Source organism: Juglans microcarpa x Juglans regia, chromosome 3S, assembly GCF_004785595.1.
Source record: "Juglans microcarpa x Juglans regia isolate MS1-56 chromosome 3S, Jm3101_v1.0, whole genome shotgun sequence".
Classification (NCBI taxonomy): domain Eukaryota; kingdom Viridiplantae; phylum Streptophyta; class Magnoliopsida; order Fagales; family Juglandaceae; genus Juglans; species Juglans microcarpa x Juglans regia.
In genome coordinates, this window is record NC_054599.1 from 17,055,552 (window position 1) to 17,083,239 (window position 27,688).

General features: G+C 33.3%; 2 protein-coding genes across 5 annotated transcripts; both read left to right on the forward strand.

Annotated features, from left to right (window-relative positions):
• Positions 1-422: 422 nt before the first annotated feature.
• Positions 423-27,478, forward strand: LOC121257936 (carbonic anhydrase 2-like). 3 transcript variants are annotated; one of them, XM_041159219.1, is made up of 10 exons: positions 423-456; positions 19,486-19,574; positions 22,131-22,192; positions 22,366-22,506; positions 23,158-23,206; positions 24,348-24,464; positions 24,791-24,844; positions 25,914-25,999; positions 26,973-27,078; positions 27,189-27,478. In XM_041159219.1, the coding sequence occupies exons 2-10, from the start codon at positions 19,524-19,526 to the stop codon at positions 27,351-27,353; spliced, it is 831 nt and encodes a 276-aa protein (XP_041015153.1). In that variant the 5' UTR covers positions 423-456; positions 19,486-19,523; the 3' UTR covers positions 27,354-27,478. The 3 variants fall into 3 exon arrangements, with proteins under 3 accessions (XP_041015153.1, XP_041015152.1, XP_041015154.1); XM_041159218.1 differs by having other exon boundaries at positions 434-456; positions 19,486-19,580; XM_041159220.1 differs by lacking the exons at positions 423-456; positions 19,486-19,574 and adding an exon at positions 21,340-21,504.
• Positions 2,686-3,948, forward strand: LOC121257934 (NAD-dependent protein deacetylase HST1-like). Of its 2 annotated transcripts, XM_041159217.1 has the most exons (2): positions 2,686-3,021; positions 3,052-3,948. In XM_041159217.1, exons 1-2 carry the CDS (start codon positions 2,749-2,751, stop codon positions 3,784-3,786), a joined length of 1,008 nt encoding a protein of 335 aa, XP_041015151.1. In that variant the 5' UTR covers positions 2,686-2,748; the 3' UTR covers positions 3,787-3,948. The 2 variants fall into 2 exon arrangements, with proteins under 2 accessions (XP_041015151.1, XP_041015150.1); XM_041159216.1 differs by having other exon boundaries at positions 2,686-3,948.
• Positions 27,479-27,688: the final 210 nt, after the last annotated feature.

Consider the following 27,688-nt stretch of genomic DNA (forward strand, 5'->3'; position numbering starts at 1 on the left):
TCCACGGCACCTCCCCTGCTCCTCCATGCCCAGCCCTCTACCTCTTCCATTTTGTGATTTTGTAAATTTGTAAATTTTTTGATTTTGTGATTTTGTAGAGTTAGGATGATTTACGATGAGTTTGAGATCATCCTATGGTGATTTTGAGATGATTTTGGTGAGTTTGGTCTGTGCTTGCTGTGATTTTGTGATCTGTTGTTGTGATTTAGTGATAATTTTGTGTGGTGATTCTGTGATCTGTTATTTTGATTTTGTGATGATTTTGTGTGGTGATTGTGTGATCTGTTGTAGTGATTTTGTGATTTGTTATGTTGATTTTGTGAAGAATATTGATTTGAGGTTGTAGAGAGGAACGAAGAAGAAAAGTAAAATAAGAGTACTGTTTATCAATACTATTCATACTATTTATTGGCGATAGATACTTTTAAGTATAAGGATATATATATATATATATATATATATATATATATATATATATATATATAATTAATATTATCATGCACCTGCCCGTAATTAAAATCATGTCATATATGCTTGTGCCCATATCCAGATCAACCGCAAACCCCCAACTGCTACGAGTGCTTGAATATTATCACCCGCCGGCCACCGCATCGTTGACGATAAGTGTCTTTAGTCATCGTATTGTCGGTCATTCTGGATCAAGTTCTCAAATTATTATTTGAACTTCATAGTCGGAAAACACTAATAGATATATGAATTCAGTAGGTCCAACGTACATAATTATTCAACATTAATTAATATTATTCGAAAAACTTACTCAATCTAAAATATGAGAAGATCTTTTATTTTTTAGTTACTTTACGTGTCTATCTTTTTTTTATTTGAGATCTTTAAGACTCATATATTATAAGAATAATTAATTTGGTCGAGAGACTGATCATGAACCATGCATGGGGTTATAATGGAAACAACTCCCAAAAGATTTTGCAGGGATAAGTTTTCACAACAAACAAGAGTTAGATTAATTGAAAGATGTTGAACGTTGAAGTTGTTGTCAACACCTACCAATATTTAAAAGTATTGGAACAAACTGACCGTGGAGACACCATGCACACGGATAAACAAGAGATCAAACAAGACAAGTAATCGTGCATGCACATATAACCGCGTCTGTTTGACACCGTGCATTTGCTTTGCTTTGATCTCATAATAGATATGATGATCGACCCATTGCATTGCGAAGAAATTCCCAATTATATAAACATGCATGCATGCATGCCTGCATGCTTCCAGATATGTTGGGAATTAAGTGATGATGAACCTTATACACGTGTCACTTTTTAGGACGTTCTTTTTCTTTCTTTGTTGACGCGGTAACCAAGAAAGCAACCCATGCACTTAAGTTTCATGTTTAGAGCTAGCTGCCATCTAGCTACTTGAAACTTAAGAGCTAGCTGCCATCTTGACACTTAGTGCCCGTGGTTAGCTTAGCCGCCACCACCTCGTGCAGCTTTACTAAACATACCGCTCATGAGAGATGAGAAAACCCTCTCTACACGCCTAGCCCTTTGCATTAATTGATCCTTTTCAAATCACACAAATTAAGCTTCTTAACGCAACCAAAGCCTTCATTTGTATTTACGCTTTCATACCCATTGTACAATCAAACTCACCGCTTAAATTGTAGAGTCTAGAATGATATGTAATTATAGTCATGAGCTCTACATTACTTCAATGTTACTCGAAAAAATCACTCGAACAGTTATAAATATTATAAGATGAACTTTATATTTTCTCTCTCATTTACTCTTAAACAGATACGCTAAAGTTCTATTTAAAATTATAATTGTTCTCAGACTTTTAAACTATTCATTATTATTTATAAATTATTTTACTATTATTTATAGATGATCTGAAATATTCTTATTATCTAAACGGAACTTTCGAGATCATATATCCTTATAAGATGACAAAGATTTCTTAAGAGATACTAACTTATACTCCAATGATATGCCTCCATTCGTCAATCATTTCATTACATACTAATAATAATCCTATCAAATGAATGATAAACTAATCGATTGATAAAAAAAAGTCATCTAATTCAGTAATTAGGACCCACACAACATATAAAGGATAATCGATCAACAATTATTTTCTTAATCAACAAGTAGTTAATCCAAAAACTAGATATTATATCACATAGAGTCTTGTTGAGTACATACAAGTTGGTACATCAAATCACGTATCAATACTTATATGATTTTTTTATTAAAAAAAATTAAAAAAAAAAAATTTTTATATAATTTTCATTTTCAATTCATATCATTTCATTAAAGTGTGTGTGAGAAGACTTTTATCACATATATGATACCATCCACCACCTACATCAACATGGGCATGCACTATAGCCTTTACTCTTTCCCTGACCCATGGAATTGGACTCACCCAGATGTCCACCTCTTCACACCTTCGATCAATATAATAAATAAATAAACCTTTCTGACCCTTTAATAAGTCTATCCTAAAAACAAGCTGGCCTCATCTAGAACCCACCCCCTTCCAAACACGTGCGCAGCTCCGATTCGATAGTATCCGTCAGCTTCTTTATGTGTGAACACGTGTTCCTTGTTAACCAAGGCCTCGCTTACTCGGCTTTCTCCCCAACCACCTATTTAAAACCACCCAACTAATTCCGACTCATATCCTATATATACTCGAAAAATATCCCATCCTTGGACTCTGTATCATTGTTTGTTTCAGGTTTACACGAGCAAAAAGGCAAAAATGCAAGCGGGTTCTGTATTATCCTTGTCTCCCAGCGTTCATCTTTATCCACCTTCAACCCCGCGATATGCACAAGTCGCCGCCAAAGTTGGCGATGATTTTAGTGCAAAGCTGAAATTCGAGGCTTTCGGCTCCGAGTCTGAGAAGCCAGCAGATGAAGGATGCTCGAAAGGCAAAGTTTTGGATGAGTTGGTTACTGATGAATCGGCGGCAGCAGGCGAAAATGGTGAAGTAAGAGATGAATTTGCGGGAGCAGGTGAAAATGGTGAAGAGGAGGAGGAGGAGGAAGAAGAAGAAGAAGAAGAAGAAGAAGAAGAAGAAGAAGAAGAAGATGATGATGATGATGAGTTCTCTTTCGCTTGCACGAATCCCGACGGATCTCCGATTTCCGCAGAGGATGTATTCGTTGACGGCCAGATCCGCCCAGTATACCCTATCTTCAACCAGGATCTTCTATTCGCCGACGTTTACGACGGTGACTCGAAGGCTAAGGACACTACGTCCTCGCATCTCCGACCGCCGCTGAGGAAGCTTTTCTTGGGAGAGCGAGGTCCTCCGCGGCCGTCGTCATCCTCCGAATCAGAGGAACTGGAGGGCGAGGGTCCGTACTGCGTGTGGTCTGGTAAGGCGGTGGAGGCTTCGCCGCAGGAGCTCTCCAAGAAGAGCAACTCAACGGGGTTCTCAAAGCTGCGGAGGTTCCGAGACTTGGTCCTGCGAAGCAACAGCGACGGCCACTCCGCGTTCGTGCTTCTGAACCACCCATCCGGAGGCGTAAAGCCGACAAACGAAACGACGGCGAGTAGAAAGAACGACAACGTTGAGAAGGCGAGGGTCTCGACCGGTACTGGGAAAGCGCAATCGAAAGGGCAGGGTTCGAAGGGTGGCGCAACGGCATCGTCGGCGCACGAGAAACATTACATGAGGAATAGAGCGAGAAGGGAGGGAGATAAGCGGAAATCGTATTTGCCATACAGGCAGGACCTGGTCGGCTTTTTCACAAATGTGAACGGGTTTAGCAGAAATGTCCATCCTTTCTAAATTGAAAAATCCCCCCTCCACTAATATATAATTATATATATATTTTTTTGTAGATAATCTAAATTGATTTATTAATTTTAGTGTAAATGATAGCAGAAAAGTAGTAATGTATGGAAAAGAAACATTATCTCGTTCTTATAATTTTACTTTTTATTTTCATTATTGAGGTGTCTAGATTCTTTTAACTCCATCTTGTTTTTTAATCAGAAAATATTTTATGCATCAATTATATAAAAATAAACTTATAAATTAATATAATTTAATATCATTAAATTATAAATTTTTTTATTATTAGATAGATCTAAAGAATTATATTAAATCACATAAATTTATAAATTTTATTTTATTTGATCGTTTTTTGGACGAAGCAGTTGTCATTTTAATATCAAGCTTTGATCTTTTTTTTTTGCTTTTTTAGCTCAAATAGTTTGTAGAGGAGCCCTACCTTTTCTGATCCATTCGACATGCGCAATTTCTTTTCCGTCGATACGTCCTGCAATTTGTACTTGAATTCCTTTTGTACCCTCCTGGCCCAACTCTAGACACTTGAAGATCTTTTTTCAAATCAAATCTGTTTTTATTTCGAGTCAAGAGATAGAGATTTTCACCTCATACGACTCCTCGTTCAATTCTTTCGAAATCATTGAATCATTTTCTTCATTCGAGATTACCTTTTTGGTTACGGGAATATTATCCCTCATCCAACTTTTCTTCAAAGTTCTTTTCAAGAAAATAAAAAATAAAATAAAATAAATAAAAACTTTTCTTCAAAGTTTGAAACTTGTCATATGAAGAAAGTCCTCTTTATTGAAGAGATTCAAACGATAGAAAATTATTCATATAAAATGAGATTTATAATTTTAATTATTTATTTAATGTTATTGAAAATATTTATATGGATAATTTAAGTTATTATAGATCAACAAAGTTTGGAAGTATAATTCAAGGGTAATACTTCCTTTCAAAAGAAACAACTGTTCTCTAGTATGAATAATTCTTCATTTTCTTTTATATGTATGCAAAAGTCCTCATATTTAGGGTGGACACTTTGATCTTTGGCCTCCCTCAAAACTAAACTATTTCCCAATTAATAAAAGATTTTATTGAATTTGTGATAAGACAACCCTTCTCATCTCTTTAGGTTTTTTTTTTTTTTTTTTTTTTTTTTTTTTTTTTTTTAAATAAAACATCATCTTCCATCACGGCAGGGGGTCCTACCCTCCTCGCTTTTCTCTCTTCCCCTTCCCATCCTTCACCTGTTTACAAATCCATGATTTTTCTCAAGGCTTTTCTTTACTCTAGGTTAGAAATGTTCAAATCTACCATCTTTTGACAATTGATAGACGACATGCGCCCATCGACTGGACACCCCGCTTGCCAACCTTCAAGAATATGTTTGAATCTATTTTAGTATACCTACAACTTTTTTATAATTATTTTAGAATACAACTCTTTTATAATTATTTTTCAATTCATTTTCAAATAACTAATAAAATATGTCACTCCATTAAAAATAAATTTTAATATTATAAAACTATCCTCCATTTCGTGTAGAGTTATAAATTAATTGTAAGATAGTTGTAAGGTTATTGTTTTCCTTAGTTTAATATAAATTTGTTTATATTTAGAAAAGGAGATTTCTTGAATTTCATGTGTCAATGTCCTATGAAAGTTGGCAACTTGGCCATGCATATCAATGCGTTGGCAACTTGGGCATATGAAGTTTGCCATATAAATTTATTCTTTTTTCAATCATATATAGTTTGTCAAACGTTGTGGATTTGGTTACATACTGTTGCGTCAATGGTGTTATCGAGAAAGAACACTTGGCAATTTTAAGTTTGGAAGTTCATGCTTGTAGCAACACTAGTACTTGTTAAATGTGTAGTTGATGTATTTTGTCTTGTTTTGGAGGCCAGAAAGACATCAATATTTCTGAGATGGTAACCTTAATGAACGATGTCTCACGTACGTTACACGTACCCATTATAAGAAATTTTACTTTTAGGGATGAAATTTATTAAAGATAAATTAAATCTCGTTCCAAAAAGTACTTATTAGAAACGAACTTGTCTGAATTTCTAAATTCGTTTGGACGGATATTTTGAAATGAATAAAATCGTCTAAAAAATGCACGATCATTCGAACAAAACAACATAGATTTAAATATGAAATTAATGTCTATTCAAATATTATATAATTTGTTCGAATAATAATCTTGGTGAGAAATTAATTTATTTTTTTTAGGAAAAGTCCATAACCGTTCGAACTTACATTTACTTGTTCAAACGAAATAGATTTGGTGGAAAAATGTAGCGGCAAGGTTGTAGGACTGTTCAAACAAAACAAATATCGTTTGAACACCATATTTATTCATTCGAACGATTAATTTGGTTAGAAATTATATAAAAGTGTTTATCATCATTAATTTGTGTATATATTTTTTTCCTTAATTTGTTATCATTTTCAAAATATAAAAAATGTGCATATATTGTATAATATTATTTACGGTGAGTTATAATATTTATAAATTTATAAATTAATTTTATGCAATTAATTTCAAAATTTTATAGTGATTTCTTTTATGTTAAACTTATATAAATATAGCTTTAAAGATAGTGTCATTTTTTATATTATCATGAACGGTAAGCAAAATGAAAAATAAAACAAGATAGCAAACACGAAAAATAAAAGTCATATATTAACATCCCAAATATATAATGTTCTATACAACATAAAAAAAGTAAAATAATAACTAAAATAATCTATTTGCTAAGTAGATCAAAATCCTCTTGTAACGTTTTAATAAGTCTATCCAGATCCCTAAGCTTCTCCATGATTAGCTCAAAGAACTCCACAAATAGAGCTCGTACCTGATCCAAAGAAGCCCCCAACACCGGCTATCTCTTAACACCGGCAGTACTACCATAAGCTGGATCCGTTGGCGTGCCACTAGGTTATTCTGGTGCAGTCTTCCGCAAGTCCCCTTGCTCTTACTGAATGTGATCTTATTATGGGGTCCCATCTATGGCGACCTCTGCTCAGTCGCATACATTTTAACCTCCGATCAGAGTAGGAGCTTAGATATTAGCAATGTAAATGGTAGACTACCTACATTGGAATAGCGTGACTCCAATCGAATGCGGAGGAAGAAATATAATGCCAGATCAATTGGGTCCTCATGTGCCATGCGCAACAAATATCTGGCTCGATCAATTCTGAAATCAGTCTTATGTTTTTTCAGATCAATGTTATATCCAATAATCAAATTAAACATTCTGAAAAATGTTATACAATCGGCCTGTCGGATCACCTTGCTCCCATCATATGGAGGAGTCGAAAGGTCTCCCACAAGCTGACAGACCTGATCGTCTATTAGACCATCATCAGGTAGATCCTCATCCTCACAATCATTTGAACTAGCATCCGACTCTACATTCGGCGCTAGTGATGAGGATGCGGGCGGTGTCTCCGAATCAGATAGTGCAGTCGCTACTCTTGGTGTAGCTGTCGCAGCTGCTGCAGGATATGCCCCGACCACGTGCGGAAGATCAAGGAATTCGACAATAATGCAGGTTGAGAACGTAATACTCACTCCTCAGACTGCTAAACTGTAGCACAGAGCATCAACGTCATGCTCTCCCATGGCACGGTAAAACTCACCGACCATCTCTAGATAAGTCCCCCGCTGCTGACAGATCGGTGTCATCGTCGGTCGGTGATGATGGACTGTATGCTCCGTCCTTCCCATGAAAGATCGCAGAAGTCATCCAAAATGATCTCCCGCTCAACAAGTATAGGCCTTGTCTCCTGAGCATGAGCTACTCCCTACTTTGGCCGGTCTGATCTCTCGCATGTTTTTTCCCTCTGGATGCCTTTAGTATATTGTTTAACCACAAGGAAAGTAAGAATATAATTAAAATAATTGTATTATTATATAATTAAAAAATTATAATATATTGTATTGAATTGAAATAATTCACTCAAACAAAACATATTCTATTCGAACTGACCATTGTAATGTCACTTCATAGTTAGAACTAGGAAAATCTCTATTCGAACGTTATGTTTAGTTTATTCGAACAAACAATTTGTGATCATTAGAACGAATTTAATTTGTTCTAACAAAAATATGTCTATTTGGCAACTGAGAGTTCGAACAAATTAGAGTTCATTCGAACGGGAACACGCCAAACAGACATGGCTAAGTTGACTCAACCCCAAACCAAAAAACCTAATCTAGATGTTATCCTTTGTTTTAATTGGGATAAATGATTAAGGAGTGAAGCCCCAATTGTCTTATAAAATAGATGGTAATTAAACAAGTGTATTAGAATATACTCTTGACAGTGTTTATCCCATGAATTGGATTTTTTTATAGCAACCGACAAGTAACAGAAATTGGAGATGGATAAGAGTTGGATGCTGTTGGGAGATAGACTTGGGCGAGAGATTATAAGGAATATGCACAAGAGGTGAAGTTTTTTATAGAGTTTGTTCGCATGAGTTTTGACAATCGAGGATTTATAAGATGTTCATGTAAGAAGTACAAAAATCTTAGTTCTTAAAATTTGGTGTTAGTAGAGGATCATTTATTTGTAAATGTAATCGATCTTAAATACTCACATTGGGTCTTATATGGCGAACCATTTCTTAAAGGAGTTAAATTTAGCAGTCAATCCAATCAAATGGAGGAGAGTAACGACATTGACATGGACGACATTATTGTGGATGCTTCTGATGACAATGATGATAATGGAGAGGATATGACCAAGATGTTACGTGATCTGGGTGTATGAATATTTGGGATGAGGGTGAAAAAGGAACATCTACACAATCATTTGAAGAAAATGAAAACTTTGGAAGACTGTAGGAGGATGCACAACGAGAGTTGTACGATGATGCACTCATCATAGCAAGTTGTTTTTCTCAGTGAGGTTGCTCTATATTAAGTCTATTTGTCATAATTTTGCCAAGGTCATTGACATGTTACTAGAATTATTTTAAAAAGCTTTCCCTTAGGATAACGTAGTACCTCGTAATTTTTATGAAGTGAAACAATTGAAGCAAGGGCTAGGATTTGATTATAATATGATCCACAGTTGTAAAAATAATTGTGTTCTCTTTTGGCAGCAATATGCAAAATTTGATTTATATCCAACATGTCATTGACTGTCAACATGTCATGAGTGTTGACAGTCGAAGATTTATAAGATGTCCATGTAAGAAGTACAAAAATCTTAGTTCTTATAATTTGGTGTTAGTAGAGGATCATTTATTTATAAATGTAATCGATCCTAAATACTCACATTGGGTCTTACATGGCGAACCATTTCTTAAAGGAGTTAAATTTAGCAGTCAATCCAATAAAATGGATGAGAGTAACGACATTGACATGGACAATATTATTGTAGATACTTCTGATGACAGTGATGATAATGGAGAGGATATGACCAAGATGTTACACGATCTGGGTGCATGAATTTTTGGGATGAGGGTGAAAAATGAACATCTTCACAATCATTTGAAGAAAATGAAAACTTTGGAAGAATGTGGGAGGATGCACAACGAGAGTTGTACGATGATGCACTCATCATAGCAAGTTGTCTTTCTCAGTTATTAAGTCTATTTGTCGTATTTTTACCAAGGTCATCGACATCTTACTAGAATTATTTTAAAAGGCTCTCCCTTAGGATAACGTAATACCTCGTAATTTTTATGAAGTGAAACAATTGAAGCAAGGGCTAGGATTTGATTATAATATGATCCACGCTTGTAAAAATGATTGTGTTCTCTTTTGGCAGCAATATGCAGAATTTGATTTATGTTCAACATGTCATGAGTCAAGATGGACATCCGATAAACATAATGTACCCCAAAAAGTGTTAAGACATTTTTCGTTGATTCCTCAACTTCAAATATTGTTTATGTCCCGGCTGACTGCGAAAGATATATCTTGGCATCACACAGAAAGAGTCCAAAATGAAAACTTCCTCTCGCATCTTGCAGATTCTTCACAATAGAAGAAATTTGACGTTGAGTATTTATGGTTTGCCGAAGAACCTCGAAATGTACGTCTTGGTTTAGCAACGGATGATTTTAATCCATTTGGCAATATGAACACTTCTCACAGTACTTGGCTTGTCATATTAATATCCTATAACTTGCCACTTTGGAAGTATATGAAGGATCCGTATTTTATGATAACTCTACTGATACCAAGGCTAAGGTCACCAGGGAACGAATTATATGTATATTTGCAACCATTGATTGTAGTGTTGAAAAAGTTATGGGGTCAGGGTGTCAGAACCTATGGTGCGGCCTCGTCAGAGGAGTTCAAAATGCATGCTACAGTGATATGGACAATAAATAATTTTCAAGTATATGGAAACTTGTCTAAGTAGAGCACAAAAGGCAAAATGACTTGTCTTATTTGTAATAAAGATACATAGTCTCAATGGTTGACAAATAGTAAAAAATTATGTTTCATGGGACACCGTCAATATTTACCACATGATCATAGATGACGTTCAAATAGAACGATATTTGATAGAAGGGTTGAGCACAGGTCATCACCGCCAGAGTTGTCTGTGAATCATATTATCGTGTAATTGGAGGATATTTCAAAAAACAGATTTGGGAAAGACTCAAGAGTTTGAAAGAGAAAACGACAAGTAGTCGAGTTGAATTGGTCAAAAAAAGTATTTTTTCTTTAGTTGTCATACTGGTTTACCTTGACACTGCACCACAATCTAGTACAATCTAAATGTTATGCATATTGAGAAAAATATATGTGAGAATATATTGGGCACTCTGATGTCAATATAAGAGAAGACAAAAGATACAGCTAACTCTCATAAAAATTTAAAGGAGTTGGGGATATGAACGGAGTTGCATTTGCAAAATAATGGATCGTCAGCCTATATGCCCATCGGATGATATACACTTTCAAATGATGAGAGAAAGAAATTTTGTTATTGGTTCATGACAATCAAATTACCCAATTGTTATGCTTCAAACATGTCAATAAGTGTTCGAACACATAATTGGAAGATAATTAGTCTTAAAAGTCACGACTGTCATATATTTCTGCAACATCTGTTACTGGTTGGTGTGCGTTGAAAGCTTACTCGAAATATTTGTTTAGCTTTCATAGAATTAGAGGGATTTTTCAGGGACATTTGTAATAGAACGTTGAAAGTTGATGTATTATTAAAAATGGAAGCTAACATTGTAGTGATATTGTGCAAATTGGGAAGTTTGTACTCGCCTTCATTCTTTGATGTAATAGTTCATTTGATTGTGCACCTACCTCATGAGGCTTTAGTCGTTAGCCCGGTTCAGTATAGATGGATGTATCCTATTGAACGGTTTTTGAAAAAATTTGAGCAATCTATGAGGAATAAAGCTCGTCTGAAAAGTTCGACTGTAGAGTCATACATTGATAATGAGTGGCATACCTTTTATTCAATATATTTCCATGGGGTTGATACTAGATTTACTAGAATAGATCAAAATTATGAAGATAGACAAATGAGAGTCTCATCGACATTTTTTGTATTTTTCCAGACTGTATGTCCCATAGATGCATAAGGGGGCTATGACCTATGTGGCCGAGAGTTTGAAAGAGCTCGATGGTATGTCTTGAATAACTGCACAGAGATTGACCACTACTTGAGGTTAGTGATGATCTTCTAAGTAAATACTTGACCATTACTTGTTACAAATTAATAGATCACATGAACATGAGCAGCAAACATATACGGTTACTTCGCACGAATGGTGTAACTGATGTAGAAAAGATGCACGAAGAGAAATTTACCTCGTGGTTTGAACATACGGTATTATTGTAAAGCGCCATCTTATAATAATATGAACAACATACCACTAAAATTTACATATTTCTATCTAACAATGATATAACTATAATAATATTTATTGATGTAGGTTGTATCGAAATATGGAGAAAATTCAAAAAAAATCTCACCAAAACTATATGCTCTGGCATTTATTCCATCCAGGCGGGCCATCTAATACTCAGGGTGTTTGGTGCGTGGATAAAAATTTCACATAGCTGACAGAGAATGATAAAGGAAAACTCAAAATTGTGGGGTTGTAGTCGAAGGAAATAATGGGGATGATAACATTGACTTCTACGGAATTGTAGAAGATATCATAGCGTTAAAGTATGTGGGGGGATATATGGTCTGGTTGTTTTAATGTAATTGGTGAGACGTCTCAAATCCTAGGTTGAGAGTGCGTAATGATTAATATTTTGTGAGTGTTAATACATTTTGCACATGGTATGAGAACGATAATTTCTTTCTTGCCTGCAAAGTGAATCAAGTTTTTTATTGAAATGATCTGGAGTACGGGAACCCATGACAAGTAGTAGAGAAGTTTGCACCAAGAAATGTATATGATTATATTTCAAAGGCAGACGATCCATATGAAGAAGTTGATTGTCCAGCAAATAAAGAAAGATATCAAGAAAACGAATCAGGCATCGATTTATTTGTTGATCTAAGCCAATATGACATGGTTCCATTGCGTAGAGAAAATGCTTGACCCGCAATAATTGAGGGTGAAATGTCGGAAGAATGTGCATCAACTAAAGTTTCTAATGAGAATGAGAGCGATTGGTCTAACAAAACTTATAGTGAATGAATTTCAAACAAATATTTTTGTAAGTATTATTCTTAAAAATATCTGTAACGTTTGTTTGAATAATAATTTGATTCAATTTCAAATAGACATGCCTCCTAAACGCATAGCAACACGTGCGCCATCCATATCCATTACCGACTTCCCGTGTGGTTTACCTACCATCAATAGTGGGCCAACATCACCAGATCCAGAACAATGTATTTTATCAAATTAAATACCACATTTTATGCTCAATTTAAGTAATATATATATAAAATATAATAATTTAATTAAAATATATGCTTTAAATATTATATATATATAAATGTTGTAAGCCAGCGTTGAGGTTGAGACATTATGATGAGTGTCTGCATAGAGAAAGTAAGGAAAATGAGTAAAATTAAAATTAATATTCATGATTGTCACATCGGTGACTTCGGTGATTTGATAGCATGGCTTGCTTCTTATGTTGGTACGTTTACTTGCACGTATGCATCGATGGCTACATCCTCTTGATCTAAAGTTTTCCAATATGTGAAAGATCACATAAAAAACCTGCTTGGTAATAAGCTAAATCCCAAGCATCTAATTATATAACATGTTAATTTAAATTTAATTCGTATTTATACTAATTGTTTATAATTTTTGAAAGGATGAGTTTAAACTTAATTTTGGCCAACGAGATGATCGATTAACGGTTGAGGAACTGATATAAAATACATTTTGAAGGAACAAAGGTCGATGCCATGCACACTATAAGAAGTTCAGTACTATAATAAAAGTACGCCAAAATCCATTCCAAACAATGCCACCAAATGAATGAGAGAAGGTTTGTGATATGTTTGAAAATCTTGCTTATCAGGTAATTTTGCTGCTATCTTTTTTTAATAGTATATGATAGATGTATGAAACATATAAACACAATTCTTTTTAACAATGGAGTACCGCAAACCAAGCAAATAGATCAAAATTAACAATACATCATCTCAATCTATTCATCGTTTGTCTAAAAAAATGATAAGTTATTCTCATCCCCATTAAATATTAACATATAATACATTTTTTTTATTTAAGTTCTAATATAGATTTTCTTTTTCCAGGCAGAAGAAAGTTTTGCTGACTATGATATGACTCAATTGTATGTTAAAGCAGATCCAATTGGATCAGTCCCGAAGTAGAAACAAATTATATAAGTTTAAGTTTTTTTAATCCCATTGTCTAATAATATTTTTGTTAGTTATACTAACTTTAATGTCTTTATTTTTGTAGGACAAGGTGATATCTCTTAAGGAAACTATTGCGGATCTATCTGATGAATCATTTGCCAATTATGCTCAGATCATTTCTCAAGTTCTTGGATCATATTCTGGATATTTGAGGGGCCTAGGACGTTGCGTAAAGTCATCATCATCCTCTTCTCGAGTCAGATCGAATGACGATAAGACTAAAGAATTGAAGGAAGCAACACTTGAGATAGAGTGATTGAGTTTCAAGAAAAAAGAGTTTCTGACCTAATTAGATCAAGTAGCAGATTTAGATGCGAGATTAAAAGAGAACATGCAGAAGAAATTGGGGACAGAGGTACAAAAAGTTGTGTTTAAGCAGTTGCAGTCAATATGTCCCAAAATCTATGCCACCACCACAATCTTAAAATTTATTTATTTTTTAATTGCTTTTATATTATTATGTTCTAAAACATTTGAACAATTGATATTTGAATTACAATTTGTGTAATATTAGTATGGTATTATTAATTAAATTCTGTTCTGTATGATTAATACCATTCGAACGGTAAATAACCAGTTCCAATGCTAAATTACCATTTATTAATCCATTCAATCAAATACTTGTCTATTACATTTTCAACACAAAAAAAGACCATTGAGAAGATGACTTGTTACATTTTCACCACAAAAAAAGACCATTGAGAGAAATACAAGTCATCACTAATGTTCAACACATTTCAATCCATCACAAAAATATACACACCTCCAAAAGTCAGTCCATTACAAAAATATACACACTTCTAAAAGTCAGCTCATCACTAATATTATTGCTCATCACAAAAATAAAGACAATACCCAATCAAAAAGTTGTTGCCCAGCCACATATATTTCTATCACATGTGGCTGGACGACCATTAAACAAAGTAGACGTTAAACTTATGCTACTGTTAATTACAATGCCGAAATAGACTAGACAAATACTTATACACCTCCAAAAGGTGTAGATGGGTCCTTAGATGGTGATGTGATTGCAAACTTATTCATTAAAGTTTCGTAAATTTCATCCTGAAGATGTTGGAAATAAACTTGCTGCTTTGAATTCATGCCAGCAAGATCTAATTACATTATTTTAGCTTCAAACTTCTTTTTCTCAAGTGCAAGGTGTTTACTTCTATCCCGCTCTGCCTTGATGACTGTTTCTCTTCTCTCCACCATGGATATATTTATGTCATTTTCTATGCGAGCTAAGGCATTGTTAAATTCAGCATCTGATACTTCTCTAAACTTCCTCTTTCTTTCCTTTTCTTTCTCAGTCTTCTTGCCTGGAGGTCTCTCATGAATGACCTTGATGTTGTCATCCAAAATATCGTCTCCGACTGGAGTTAATCTAGCACTGGCCAGACGTTTTCCAGGTGGTTTTCTCCTCGTTGACAATGTTGACTGATGTTGCCATTTGGTTGGTGTCTCAATGGACACCAACAATGCTTCATGGCAAAACTTGCCTTCTCAACGTTTTTGTATATGAATTTTGCCTTCTAATCTTAAATGAACAAAGTGATAAAGTTAGTATGTAAATAAACCCAAACATATAAAAAAAACTAAAGGAGAAACAAAATTAATACCTTATCCAGCTCTGTGGTACCATTCAGATGTAAAGACTCTACTTGTGCTACAACAGCACAAAACTTGTTTGTACATTTTTTTATGATTGTCATCAATTGGTCAATGACACAATTGAGCATTCAGGAGTGTTTAGTTTTTTATACTCATTATAGTATTTATAAATTCTTTCCCACATTTGTGTGGATTTTCGGTCAACTCACTATATAGCATCAAGGCTAATGTTTAGCCAAATTGAAAAAAGAAGATTATCCTCCTCTATGGTGAAAGACACACCTTGTTGAGATTTTCTAGTGTGCGACATTTGTTCACCTTCAGCTTGTGATGATTGGATCACCACATTATCATGTATACTATTGAATGGAGTGCTACTTTCCCCTTGTCCACCACTTTGCAAGAGAGTAGTGAAGAAGGAATCCACACCAAATGAAGGCTCCATCCTTGAATAATTTAAAGTTCATCATAAAACTTGAATACAAATTTTAAACAACACCAAAATAATTAAGATTTTGAAATAGAAATTTAAACAACACCAAAATAAATTAGATTTTGAAGTAGAAATTATAGGGATGTTAAAATGGTTAATAGATGTTGGGCAAAGTTTCCAGACACACTGGATCCTTCAACACTTGATCACACTGATGAGGACATATTACAACGCGACCTGCTCAACATAGAATGCATAAAGATGCGTGGGCAAGGGAATCGACAAGACCAATCCATTATAGCATTTAGCATTCTAATTATTATATTTTTTAGTATTGTTTTACAGAGATTAAGACGAACATATGAGAAATAGGACATTATAAAGAAAAGATAGCATGCGTGGGTAGAGATCTGCATGGAATTTTATGCTTGACTCTCCCAATATATCAAGTAGAAATAGAGTAGGGGGATAACAAGGTTACTCTGTATTCAGGTGGTAATCTTTCTGAAAGTATTTATTTTGTTATCACTGGCGTTTATGGACAGAATCATAACTCAGAAAAACACTTTGTTATGGTTCAATTTTACTTATTGAGGTTTATGGAATGTTCATGATGTGCTTTCGAAAATGAAAAATTGGTATTGAAGATTAAACAACTGCTGCAATTCTTCACTTATCAATGAAAGAAAAAAAAAAAAAAAAAAAAAAGACCATTGCAGAAATATTTTATCCATACAACGTCCAATTTCAAAATTCCCATTTTGAAGGATTGCAGATTCATTTGCTTTCCTTTTGTTTTTCAAAAATGAAATTGTTCATTCCTGCTGTTTTGTTTTGTGGATGGTATGTAATGTCTTGCTAATTTCATAGAACATGTTCTCTAGTCATATTCAATAAATCAAGGGTAGTTTTTTCAAGGAGCAATTGTCCATTTGTTTTGTCAAAATATATCAATGAGCATGAAACAAAGGAGGGAGCTGAGAGATTTAGCTATAAGGAGGCGTTGGACCTCGCATTAATAATGCTTGTTGAGAGCTTTGTTAACGGAGATATCAACACAGTAAAGCAAGATGGTCTTGAAAATCAGTTTTTCTTCTATGCTGCTCTATCTTTTACCTAACTTTAATGGTACTAGACTTTGGTAAATTGCTCATAAACTTGTACTCCAAGCTGCTACTACCACACATTTATTCCATTTACTGTACTAGTTTCAAGTTTCAACATCATATATGCAATTTACTACAGTCTTAATCCCTAATAACAAAACCCCTAATCCAAACATCATATATGCAGTTTCAAGTTTCGACATTATATATGTGAGCTAATAACAATATGGATTTATTTTGTACTCTATCTTACAACAAAATCCCCAATAACAAAACCCTAGACCCTCAATCCATAATAAAATCATTAAACCACTTAAATCAACACCTCAGTAAAACAAATTTCAAACATACTTACCTATTTTTTGAAACTTATGGCAGGATGTGCTGGTACTGCTATGACGGGCTACTGCTATCGATGGACTGAAACTAGAGACGGGCTGCTATCAACGAAAAGGTAGAAAGGAAGAAAGGAGGGGACTGAAAAAAAAAATTAAAGACTAGATGAAACTGCTATCGATGGATAGAGGCCCTAGGAGGGGATCGAAAAACATTTTATGCTATAGACACACTCGAAGACGAAAGGCAGTGATTTTAATTGGTCATGAGAAATGAAAGAAACCTAGCAGAAAGGAAGAAAGGAACGAGAGTGAAATGAAGGGGAAATACTGCAGGAAAGAAATGAGTTGGGGAGAGGGAGAATCGAGAGAGACAAATTATTTTTTATTCCATTTGATCTAGCTACAGTGAAATCCAAATATGGCTCACAACACTAATTTAATGTAACTAGAAGTCATTTTCTTTTGCATTTGTATAATCCAACACAGTGTATTTTTGGACTTTATTATCCAAATTATTCATTTTTTATCCAATGTCAATGCTCTAATACATAGAATTATTCATCCCTCCCCCCCCCCCCCCCAAAAAAAAAAAAATAATTGTAATAATGCCTAAATTCTGTGACCGGGTGAAATTCAGAAAGATCGAATTTAAGAAAGGTAAAAAAAAAAAAAAAAAACCAAAAACAAAAACAAAAGTTTGACAATCTTTTACGCTATCATTAACTTAATTTGACATGAAATAAAGAACGGTAGGCTTAAGAATAATTGAATTTGAGTGGATTTGACTAGGTCTCGTTTGTTTTTACAGTTTATCTCAATTCATCTTATCTCATTTAATCATTATAATTTTTTTAAATTTCTACACAAAATAAAATAAACAGTTCATTTTTTTTTCAAATCTCAAAACAAAAATAATATTAAAAAAATATTCTAACAATATTATATTTAATTTTTTAACTTTAATTTCAATTTATCTCATCTACAAAAACATACAGTCGGTCCAATGCTGACCCAAATCACAAGTTTTTGTCATTATAAAAGTTAAATAAATCTTAGTAAATCCGGCTGGCTGTTTATTTAAATTATTTATGAAAATAAACTCATTAGTTTAAATCTTGTCACTTCATTTCAACTCACTCTTTCCGAATTAATAAAATGGTGTCACGTCAAAATACATGTTAAACCACACATTTAATAAGAAAAAAAAGTATAGTATAACGTATCAAATGATAAATAGAAATTTTCAAATTTGTAACCCTAAAATATATGACATGCAACGGACATGAGGTACCCGATTTTTTTTTTTACTTATTTATTAAAAAAGTATTTTTAAATGAGTTTGTATTTTTTAAAAATTTTTTTAAATTGATTTAAAAAATACTTAAAAATAAAAAATAAAAAAGAATTACATTTTACACTTTCTGGCAAGAACTGTCAGGATTCAATATCGGTGATCCTAACAGTAACCTTAAAAATTTCTTATACCGAACATTTTTAATCCAAAAGAAGCTAGTTGGGCTCATGAGGAGAGTTATAGCTAGCAAGCATCGACCCAGCTAGTTTCTAGCCCAAAAATAGAGCAGACATTTGGGCCGCCAGAAATATGATCCAATCCTTTCATGCTTACAACGTATTGGTCAAACTGAACTGCTCAATCTCCTAAAAATTATCCATGGATTCCAATCACCCTTTGTAATTTGCACGGATTAAGATGCAAAAAGTTCTCAGATCTCGTACCAAAAAATTATATATATATATATATAATTTGTACAGAATAATGTTACGTATAATATTAGAATATATAAATATCGTGTAATTATTTTAAAAAAGAATTTATTATTAAAAAAAATATTTTTTTTTATGTAAGTCTTATATTTATTTATTTTTTTAAAATAATTATACAATATTTACATATTCATAATTACAACTATCATTTTTCATATTTTTAATTATTTTATCTTAAAATATACAAAATCAACAAGCGTAGAAAATGACAGGCTTGAGATGATTAGGAAAATATAGGACGTGGGATTCTCATCCACAGGGATGGGAGCCTCTGTTGCTAGCTAGCAGCTCATGTTGCTTCTCACCCTTTAGTTTTCTTTATCCACATCGCCCATTCCCAACCTCTTTTTAGTTCCCCAGGCCCCAGCTCCTACATAGCAAAAAAGCTATTCTATCTCCCCCACTCTACTACCGATCTCCGGACTGTAAAAGATACCATTGATCATGTGAAACTCATCTCCCACTCTGCTCCATTTAACAGACTTATGTCCTTAATTTGTTGTGTCAAAACTCAGTTGAAACTTGGGAGATTTTATGCTCCATTTCTCATCTGTTTTCTTGAGAGAAGATTGCCCTGAGAGAAGCAATCATGTCTGGGTCGTTTAGAAAGTGCATGATGCTGTGTTGCTGTTCAAGCAAGGTATCTGTAAGTTCAGTACTAGACTCTTACTTAGAGCATTGGCATTAAATTAGCCAGATGTCTTTTTAAATTTAGCAAATATCATCCATATTTGCTCCACATTGAATTAGCTAAATTGTTTTCATCTAAACTATAAGCTACAGTAAATCTATTATTCTTTTCAAATATGAAAAGAACTATAACAAGTCTAAAAGTATTTTTTGAGACTATTATATTATAGATATGAGATTTTTATTCATATGAGATTTTATCATCTATATACATATGAGATTATTATATTATACATTGTTAGATTGTGAAAATGAAAATGAATATGATTGTTGGAGGTTATTGAAAATTATAAAAATAAAATATAAATTAATTAAAAAAATATAAATAATAAAAATAATAATATTTTATTATTATAAAGAGTGTGATGACTAATCTAATGTAGATTTCAAGTTTTGAATGATTAGCTAAAAGTGAAAAAGTTACATATTAGTCAAAATTTGAAGAATAGAATGGTCAATTCAATGCTAATGCTCTTACTAACGCTGCATGATGAGTTGTGTTTTTATTTTTATTTTTTGGTATAAAATTATAATTGATTGCTGAATTTTTTATGATATTGAACCGAGAAAGCACTCTTTGAGAGGCGCATAATTAATACTATTAATCAGCCACTTACATGTATGAGATTTGCTGTAATTATTTTATTTTCAAGCAGCTTCAATAAATTAACTGGTCATCAAGTTAATTTGTGTGACTGGGGATGAATTATTTCTTGTTAAAATAAGTCTATTTTTATCACAAATAGTCATTCTCATTACAAATAATCCATTGCAACAAATGTTAATTTACTCAATAACTATATATATATATATATATATCAATTTTTACCAAGTGGGCAGCTTCTAAAAATATTATATGGTCCAATGGAAACTTTGTTTGGTGCTTTCATCTTTGAGAAAATCATTTTTCTATTCTGTGTTTTGTTGGATTTGAATTTTTTTAGAGGTTTTATGACAAGTTTAAAATGATTTTGAGTGAAGAAAGAAAGATATATAGACTAGGTCATATAAATAGTTGTTCATCTTGATTTTATATTTTCATTTTTAGTGATTGATGTCTTCTCCAATAGGTCATGTTTTTACTTGATATTCATGCAATAGTTTTTACTACACATTTTATAATTATATTTTAAAATGAGTATATTTTTATAAAGTGATATTATTTTTATAAGATATTTTATATAAATATTAGTCTCCAGATTAGTTTGTTAGTGTTTATAGTATTAGTCTATAGAGTCATCTGAGTTATTATTTTAAATTTATCCAATTATCATGGATGATTGTCGTATCCAAAAATCAACATTAACAATCAAATTTTATAAAAGAACTGTTACATATATAAAGAGATTATATAATAAATCTATAAATTGATGTGATTTTATAGAATCCGTTAAATTTAATTTACAATAAAAGTAATTTTATAATCTGACGTATCACATCAAACCATATTAATTTATAGATTTACTTTTATGTAATTTCTTTATATCTAAAATATTTTCCATTTTATAATCTTTATCCAATTATTTATACTATGAAAAATGATAACCTTACAATTACTATAAATTGTTGTGTTATTTCAATTTACCTTCTCTTACGACATCATCAACGTAATCTACTCCGAAAAAAAAAAAAAAAACGGGTAAATGGTCATTTTCGGATTAAGCAGCTCAGGCTTTAAAACAAAACAGCCAAGTTCACCATTTATAGATAGAGTCATGCCTTGCCTTTCTCTGGCCGGCGACACAATTATCAAGAGAGTAGGCGTCGTGGGGTAGTAGTGATCATCATTTCTCTTTGAAAAGTGAGCTTCTCTGATTACAGTCTCTAGTTATAATTCTCTTCCGTAACCCAGAACCAGGCTAGGAGAATCTCCAACAAAGGTCCGTACGTACAGATATTTGATCCTTTTTCCTCTCCATCTGCAACTGCTCACCCTTTATCCGTGCGTGTTTTGACTGTCCGTATACCTCATCTTGGAATTTGATTTCCGATCTGTTTCTCGATTCTCCACAATTAATTTTCTGTGTTTTATCTTGATCTCTTCCTTAGGAAAGTTATGGCCGGGCTCATTTTTTTTAATTCTCTTTCGACATTTATTTCCAAGACTCCATTGTTATTCCTCCAAAAGGAAAAGGAGATGAAAAGAAATGCGATCCTGCTGATGTTTTTTTAGCTGAATTCTTCTTGTAAATCTCCTGAACTTTCTGAAGTCTATGGATCGTTGACTCGTTGGTTCGAGCGCGAGCCTTTATCGAAGATATATATTCAGACGAATTTAAGAACGGGATGTTTTCCTTCTGCCCGATTTATTGTAGATAATCTCAATATCGTAGCTTCTCATGAACCGATTTGTTCGAGAAATAAACCCAAAGGATGTCCCTTTTGATGATGACCACTAACCGAGCTTTGTTTGGATTCATTGGTTTGATTTTTGGTTTAAAGAAATATTAAACAGTTTTCAATTCTCGGAATGGATAAATAACATATTAATTTATGGAATTGGCAGAGGGAAGACATGGCTACGGAGTCGTACGAGGAGGCCATTGCAGGACTCACGAAGCTTCTCAGGTACTACGTCGTCCAGACAATCAGAGTACTCTTTTTTTTTTACTTCTTGTCTGTAAATGGACAATGATTCACTGTTCTCGATTGTCATTTTCTGTTCGGTTCCATTGGGTTGCAAGCATGGGTCCCACTTAAGTGTACTCTAATCTGACGGAGGTAAAACTCGTTGGTTACAGTGAGAAAGCTGACCTTGGAGACATCGCCGCCGCAAAGATCAAGCAGATAACGGCGGAGTTGGAGACGGCCGGTTCGAATCAGTTTGATCCGGTCGAGAGGATCAAAACCGGCTTCGTCCACTTTAAGAAAGAAAAACTTGAGTACGTACATTCTTCTAATTATCCTTGATCGATTTTGTCTAGGATTTTCATTTTTTCTTCTTGTTAAATTAAAAAGAAATTATTTTTTTTAATTATAAACCTCATTTTTTTTAAAAGGGAGCTCGCCAACTCTTAAAATTGTATAGTACATTATTCTAAACTAAATACATAATTTGTTTTAATAACATAATTATTAGATTAAATTGATTTTTATAATAACATAGTGACTAAATTAAATTGGTAATTATTTTCAGTCACATTATTTATGTGACGTATTATAACTGGTTTTATATGTCAGTCATTTAAATAAATAACCACTAAAAATATGCAACCTTAAGAAGCGAAATAAAAAAACATTATTCTAAAACTTAGCATTAATGCCGATTCAATGGCACCGAGTGATGGTGTCGTTGGCTATTGTCAACTTGATTATTATTGTTCATCATCAAGACATTTATGTAATCCAAAGCGCGCGCATGATTCCCTATAATAAAGATGCCAAAAGTTTAATTGATATGGACGTTTCACAGATTGTTGGAGATGGAAAAGCTCGAAAGATTCTACAAATAATTTAAATAGGCTTTGCAAAGTTAATGTAAATTGAAGATGATCCTGTAAACTGAATGGTGTTCAATGCGTGCCCTTTTTCAGGAAGAATCCTGCGTTGTACGGTGAACTTGCTAAAGGCCAGAGTCCCAAGGTTATCATCATGCTACTCTTTATAAGTAGAATAAATTTAGAGCATTGATAGACACAATATATTTTTACCATACATTTTACAGTAATATTGTAAGATAAGAGTATTTTTATAAAGTAATATTATTTTTATAAAGTGTTTTATAAAATCACCCCTCATTTAACATATTATTGTGAAGTGTATTGTAGAAAATATTATGTATAAATTATTTTCCGTAAATTTATTCACGCTTTTTGTTAGCAGTGATGTAAAAATTTGTCATATTAATTTACATATGAGAATTATTACATACACAAAGAGATTGCACAAAAGTAAACCTACAAATTGATGTGACTTTATGACATCCGTTAGATCTTTTTTATAATAAAAAATACTTTTACAATCTGACGCACCATATCAAGCCACGCCAGCTTATGTGTTTACTTTTGTATAATCCTTTTGTGGCTAAAAGTATTTCTCAAAAAGTATTAGTATTTTAATTTTTTTTATCAATATAATAAACTTCACAATAAATAAATAAATGATATCTGCACTTCCATTAAAAAAATAGATAAATATGAGATCTATTTTAAAAAACTAATTTTTTAATGCTGGATCCTATCATTTTTAAAAAAGAATATGCATGACTTGTATATCTTAAAATTGTATCTAGCATTATTTTGGATCCAGCAGTTGCATTCACAGTTAGGCCCCATACATGTGATGATCAATAGTATACGATGGATAGAAGGCCTTTGGAATTTATTGGTAAAATTATTGGTGGTAGCGGTTGAAAAGTGAAAGGCTTTTTTGTAGTCAGGTTGGATAGATATTATTTCCTTCCCATTTGCATTTTGTCAATTTGAAACAGTCGTAATCAATAATATCGATGGTAACAAGTCAAAGACAAAAGCAAGTTTTATTTCCCTAATGGCAAAATGGTCTTGTGATCTATTGGCACCTGCACTCAACTTTGTCTGTTGGGATTTGAATCCTAAAATGTTTTCAAGTACTTTTTAATTGACATATTGTAATAAGTTGAAAGTATTACATCAATCTGTATTTTAATAATTTCCTCACGAAACTTTTGGTATATATCTTATGTCACATACATTCATGCATTTGGCTAATATATATCTTATATATTTGTTTAATGGATATGCAGTTTTTGGTATTTGCATGCTCAGACTCTCGCGTTTGTCCCTCCCACATCCTGAATTTCCAACCGGGAGAGGCCTTTGTGGTTCGCAACATAGCCAACATGGTCCCGCCCTTTGACAAGGTTATTTTTTCCTTTATCAAAACCCTCACCGATCGATCTCTAAGCTTCTGTTCACACTTATTCTTGCCCTAAGGTGTCCTTTAATTCATCTACTTGACATCACGCGTACTTCGATCGGTTTGAAAATTCAAAAGTTGACTCTCTAGTGGTTTAAATGCTGTCAGACTTGTCGAAAGAGGCTCCTCCTACCTAATCACTTCAAAAGTCGACTCCAGTGGTTTAAAAGCTTTCTCCTTTTTTTTTTTTCTTTTTTTTGGTTTCATTTTTGACACTTTTATTTGTTTAATTATATTTGTTATGTTGACTGGCTCTGCGTGTTGCTGCAGAATAAATACTCAGGAGCAGGGGCGGCCATTGAATATGCAGTGTTGCATCTGAAGGTTTGAATACATGCATAGCTAGCTAGCTGGCCACTCTTTCCCTTTTAATTTTCCATTTATTCTCACGCTTTCACCTATTCTGTTTCGTGGGAGTTGTTTCTTTTGGCAAACGTTATGGTGGGGTAGGCAACGTGATGTCGCCTAGACATCGAGCGTTCCCCACACCCTCCCATTATCATATGCATTGATGCCAATTGACAACAACCCACCCACCAAAGCCCCCCATTAGATGCTTTGCTTTCTAATATGTCTACAATTTTCAACTCCAAAGCGTCATGAGTCATGACCTTGAAATTACTACCCATCTTTTCATTTCCTTTTGGGTAGATATTTGTAGATTAGAGGATAAGAGTTCTGTTACATACAAATATTTTTGGATCTTTTTTATGCACTTCACTAATGTGATTGACTAAAATAATTATTTTATATTAAAAAAAAAGTAATACAACCAATCACATTAATTGTGTAAGGTGTATACAAAAGTGACTACACACAGAGTTTTTGATTTCTCTTAGACCAATTCACCTTAGTTTTACCCTGTTTGTACTACAAATTGGGAATAGGACTTGAAGTGTATAGTATCAATTTGTTTGGAGTACAGAATATTTTGGTCATATAAACTCTTATGTTAACAAGTAAAGGACCAAAATACTTCATGCTTTACGGTTTACACTAAATAGATATTATCCATTTCATTTGAAATAGAGACGATCTATCCTATAAAATCTGGAGTTCGACCATTGAAGACATGGAAAAACATTAAGCACGACCTATGGGAGTTGGAAGTCATGATGATAGCCAATGGCCAGTGAGAGACACAAGACATGGATCTCATCTCATGTACTTGCATAGTTGTATAAATATGCCTGTAACTCCTCTAAATAATGAAATATAAGACATCGAACTTGTTTATGTTATTGGTTGGGTCATTTACTGCCTTCTAGATGAAAAGTAATGCCATAAAAGTGAGAAGGCAGAATAGTTTGTCCAAAAAGAAAAAGTACAAAGAGCATGCTACCTCCCTTCCCCTTTATTCTGATACCGAGACTAAGAAACAAAGGCATTTCAGGTGGAACTTATTGTAGTCATGGGACACAGTTGCTGTGGTGGTATAAAGGGGCTCATGTCTATACCGGACGATGGGACCACTGCGAGGTACGCAAAAGTATTCTTATATGATCATGATGTCATTATATTAAGAGCTCTTTGCCTGATTTTTCTAGGATGTGTGATCAGAAATTATACTAGAAAGTTTTTTGTTTTTGTTTTTTTTTTTTCCTTTTATTGATCATTGCAATGAAATTAAAATTAACAATACATTAAGAGGGGAGGGATGTCCAGAGCAAAAGTTGTGTTACAACGAATGTTATGGTGTGGTACATGTATGAAATCACCACCACTTGTCTTAAAAGGAGATAAGTATAGAATTAAAGTTTGAACTCAGAATTTCTATTATGATATCATGTTAAATCATCATTTATTCCAAAATCATATTTGTATAATATTCTTAACAACGTGGGCTATAGGGTTTAGAAGACAACAACGTGGATTTATGTTGCGTTTGGGTACTGAGGTGATTTTAAATTATTTGAGTTGATCTGTAAATAGTAATAATTTGTTTGTCTCATTAAAATGTGTTTGAATGTATAAAGCAAATTGAAATATATATATATATTTTTTTATGAGAAGTCAAAAAAAGAAGTGGGCCTCGTCAAAGATTAATTTAGATAAATTGAGATGAATTTGACACCTAAATATTGAAGAGTTTTCGGTCGTACGGTAGATACGAGGGGGAGATGGGTATGTAAAAATGGAAGAGGGGAAAAATACAAATTTGGTTTGCCTTGTTGGCTTTTCAGAACGTCAAAGACTTGACCTCCCATGTGATGTTATTTCAGCTGTCTTAATAATATAATAAATTAATAGTGTCAGCCTAATAACTAGTAATGGGATATACTCATAGGCATCCGAAGAATCATGTGATAAAGTAAAATTGAAGGGAGCTATCAAAATTAAATAACCTTTGGCATATACGCCAACATGCCATTATTGCCTCTATGCCCCACTAGTTTCCATAATCCTTCATGTCTTTCCATGTCAACACTATTTCTGTGTATTGAACTTGCAGTGAATTTATCGAGCATTGGGTCAAAATCTGCTCCCCCGCTAAGACGAAGGTTAAGACAGAATACAGTGAGTTAAGTTTCCATGAGCAGTGCACCAATTGTGAGAAGGTAAATGCCCATGCATCATGTATATATATGTTATAAATGGCATATATATGACTAAAATTAAAAGGGAAGAGCAGTCCAAAAGTTAAGTTGGGTGAGCCTAATGCATGCAGGAAGCTGTGAATGTATCACTGGGAAACTTACTGACATATCCGTTTGTGAGAGAAGGTGTGGTGAATAAAACACTGGCTCTCAAGGGTGCACACTACGACTTTGTCAAAGGAGCTTTTCAACTCTGGGATCTTCACTTCAAAATTATACCCACCCTGCATGCATGATCGATCATCTGGTCATGTCTTGTTTATCTTCATCTCCTTTTTTAGCCCTAAAGAGCATTCTATACAAATAAATGCTATATTCTTGATCATCCTATATTTAGTCATCCTCAATCACATTTTGATTACCGAGCGTCGAATTTTAAGTGGTTGATATTTAAATGGTTGATATATGAAATCACTTAAAATGTGGCACGTAAATAAATGTGATTAAGGATGATGAGATTTAGAATGAAAAGTAGCCTTGCTCTTCTGTATAATGTTAATTAGAACTGCAAAATAACACATTAAGTGAAGTGTTAAGTTTACATAAAATGTAATGCATGTTTGGGCAAGTC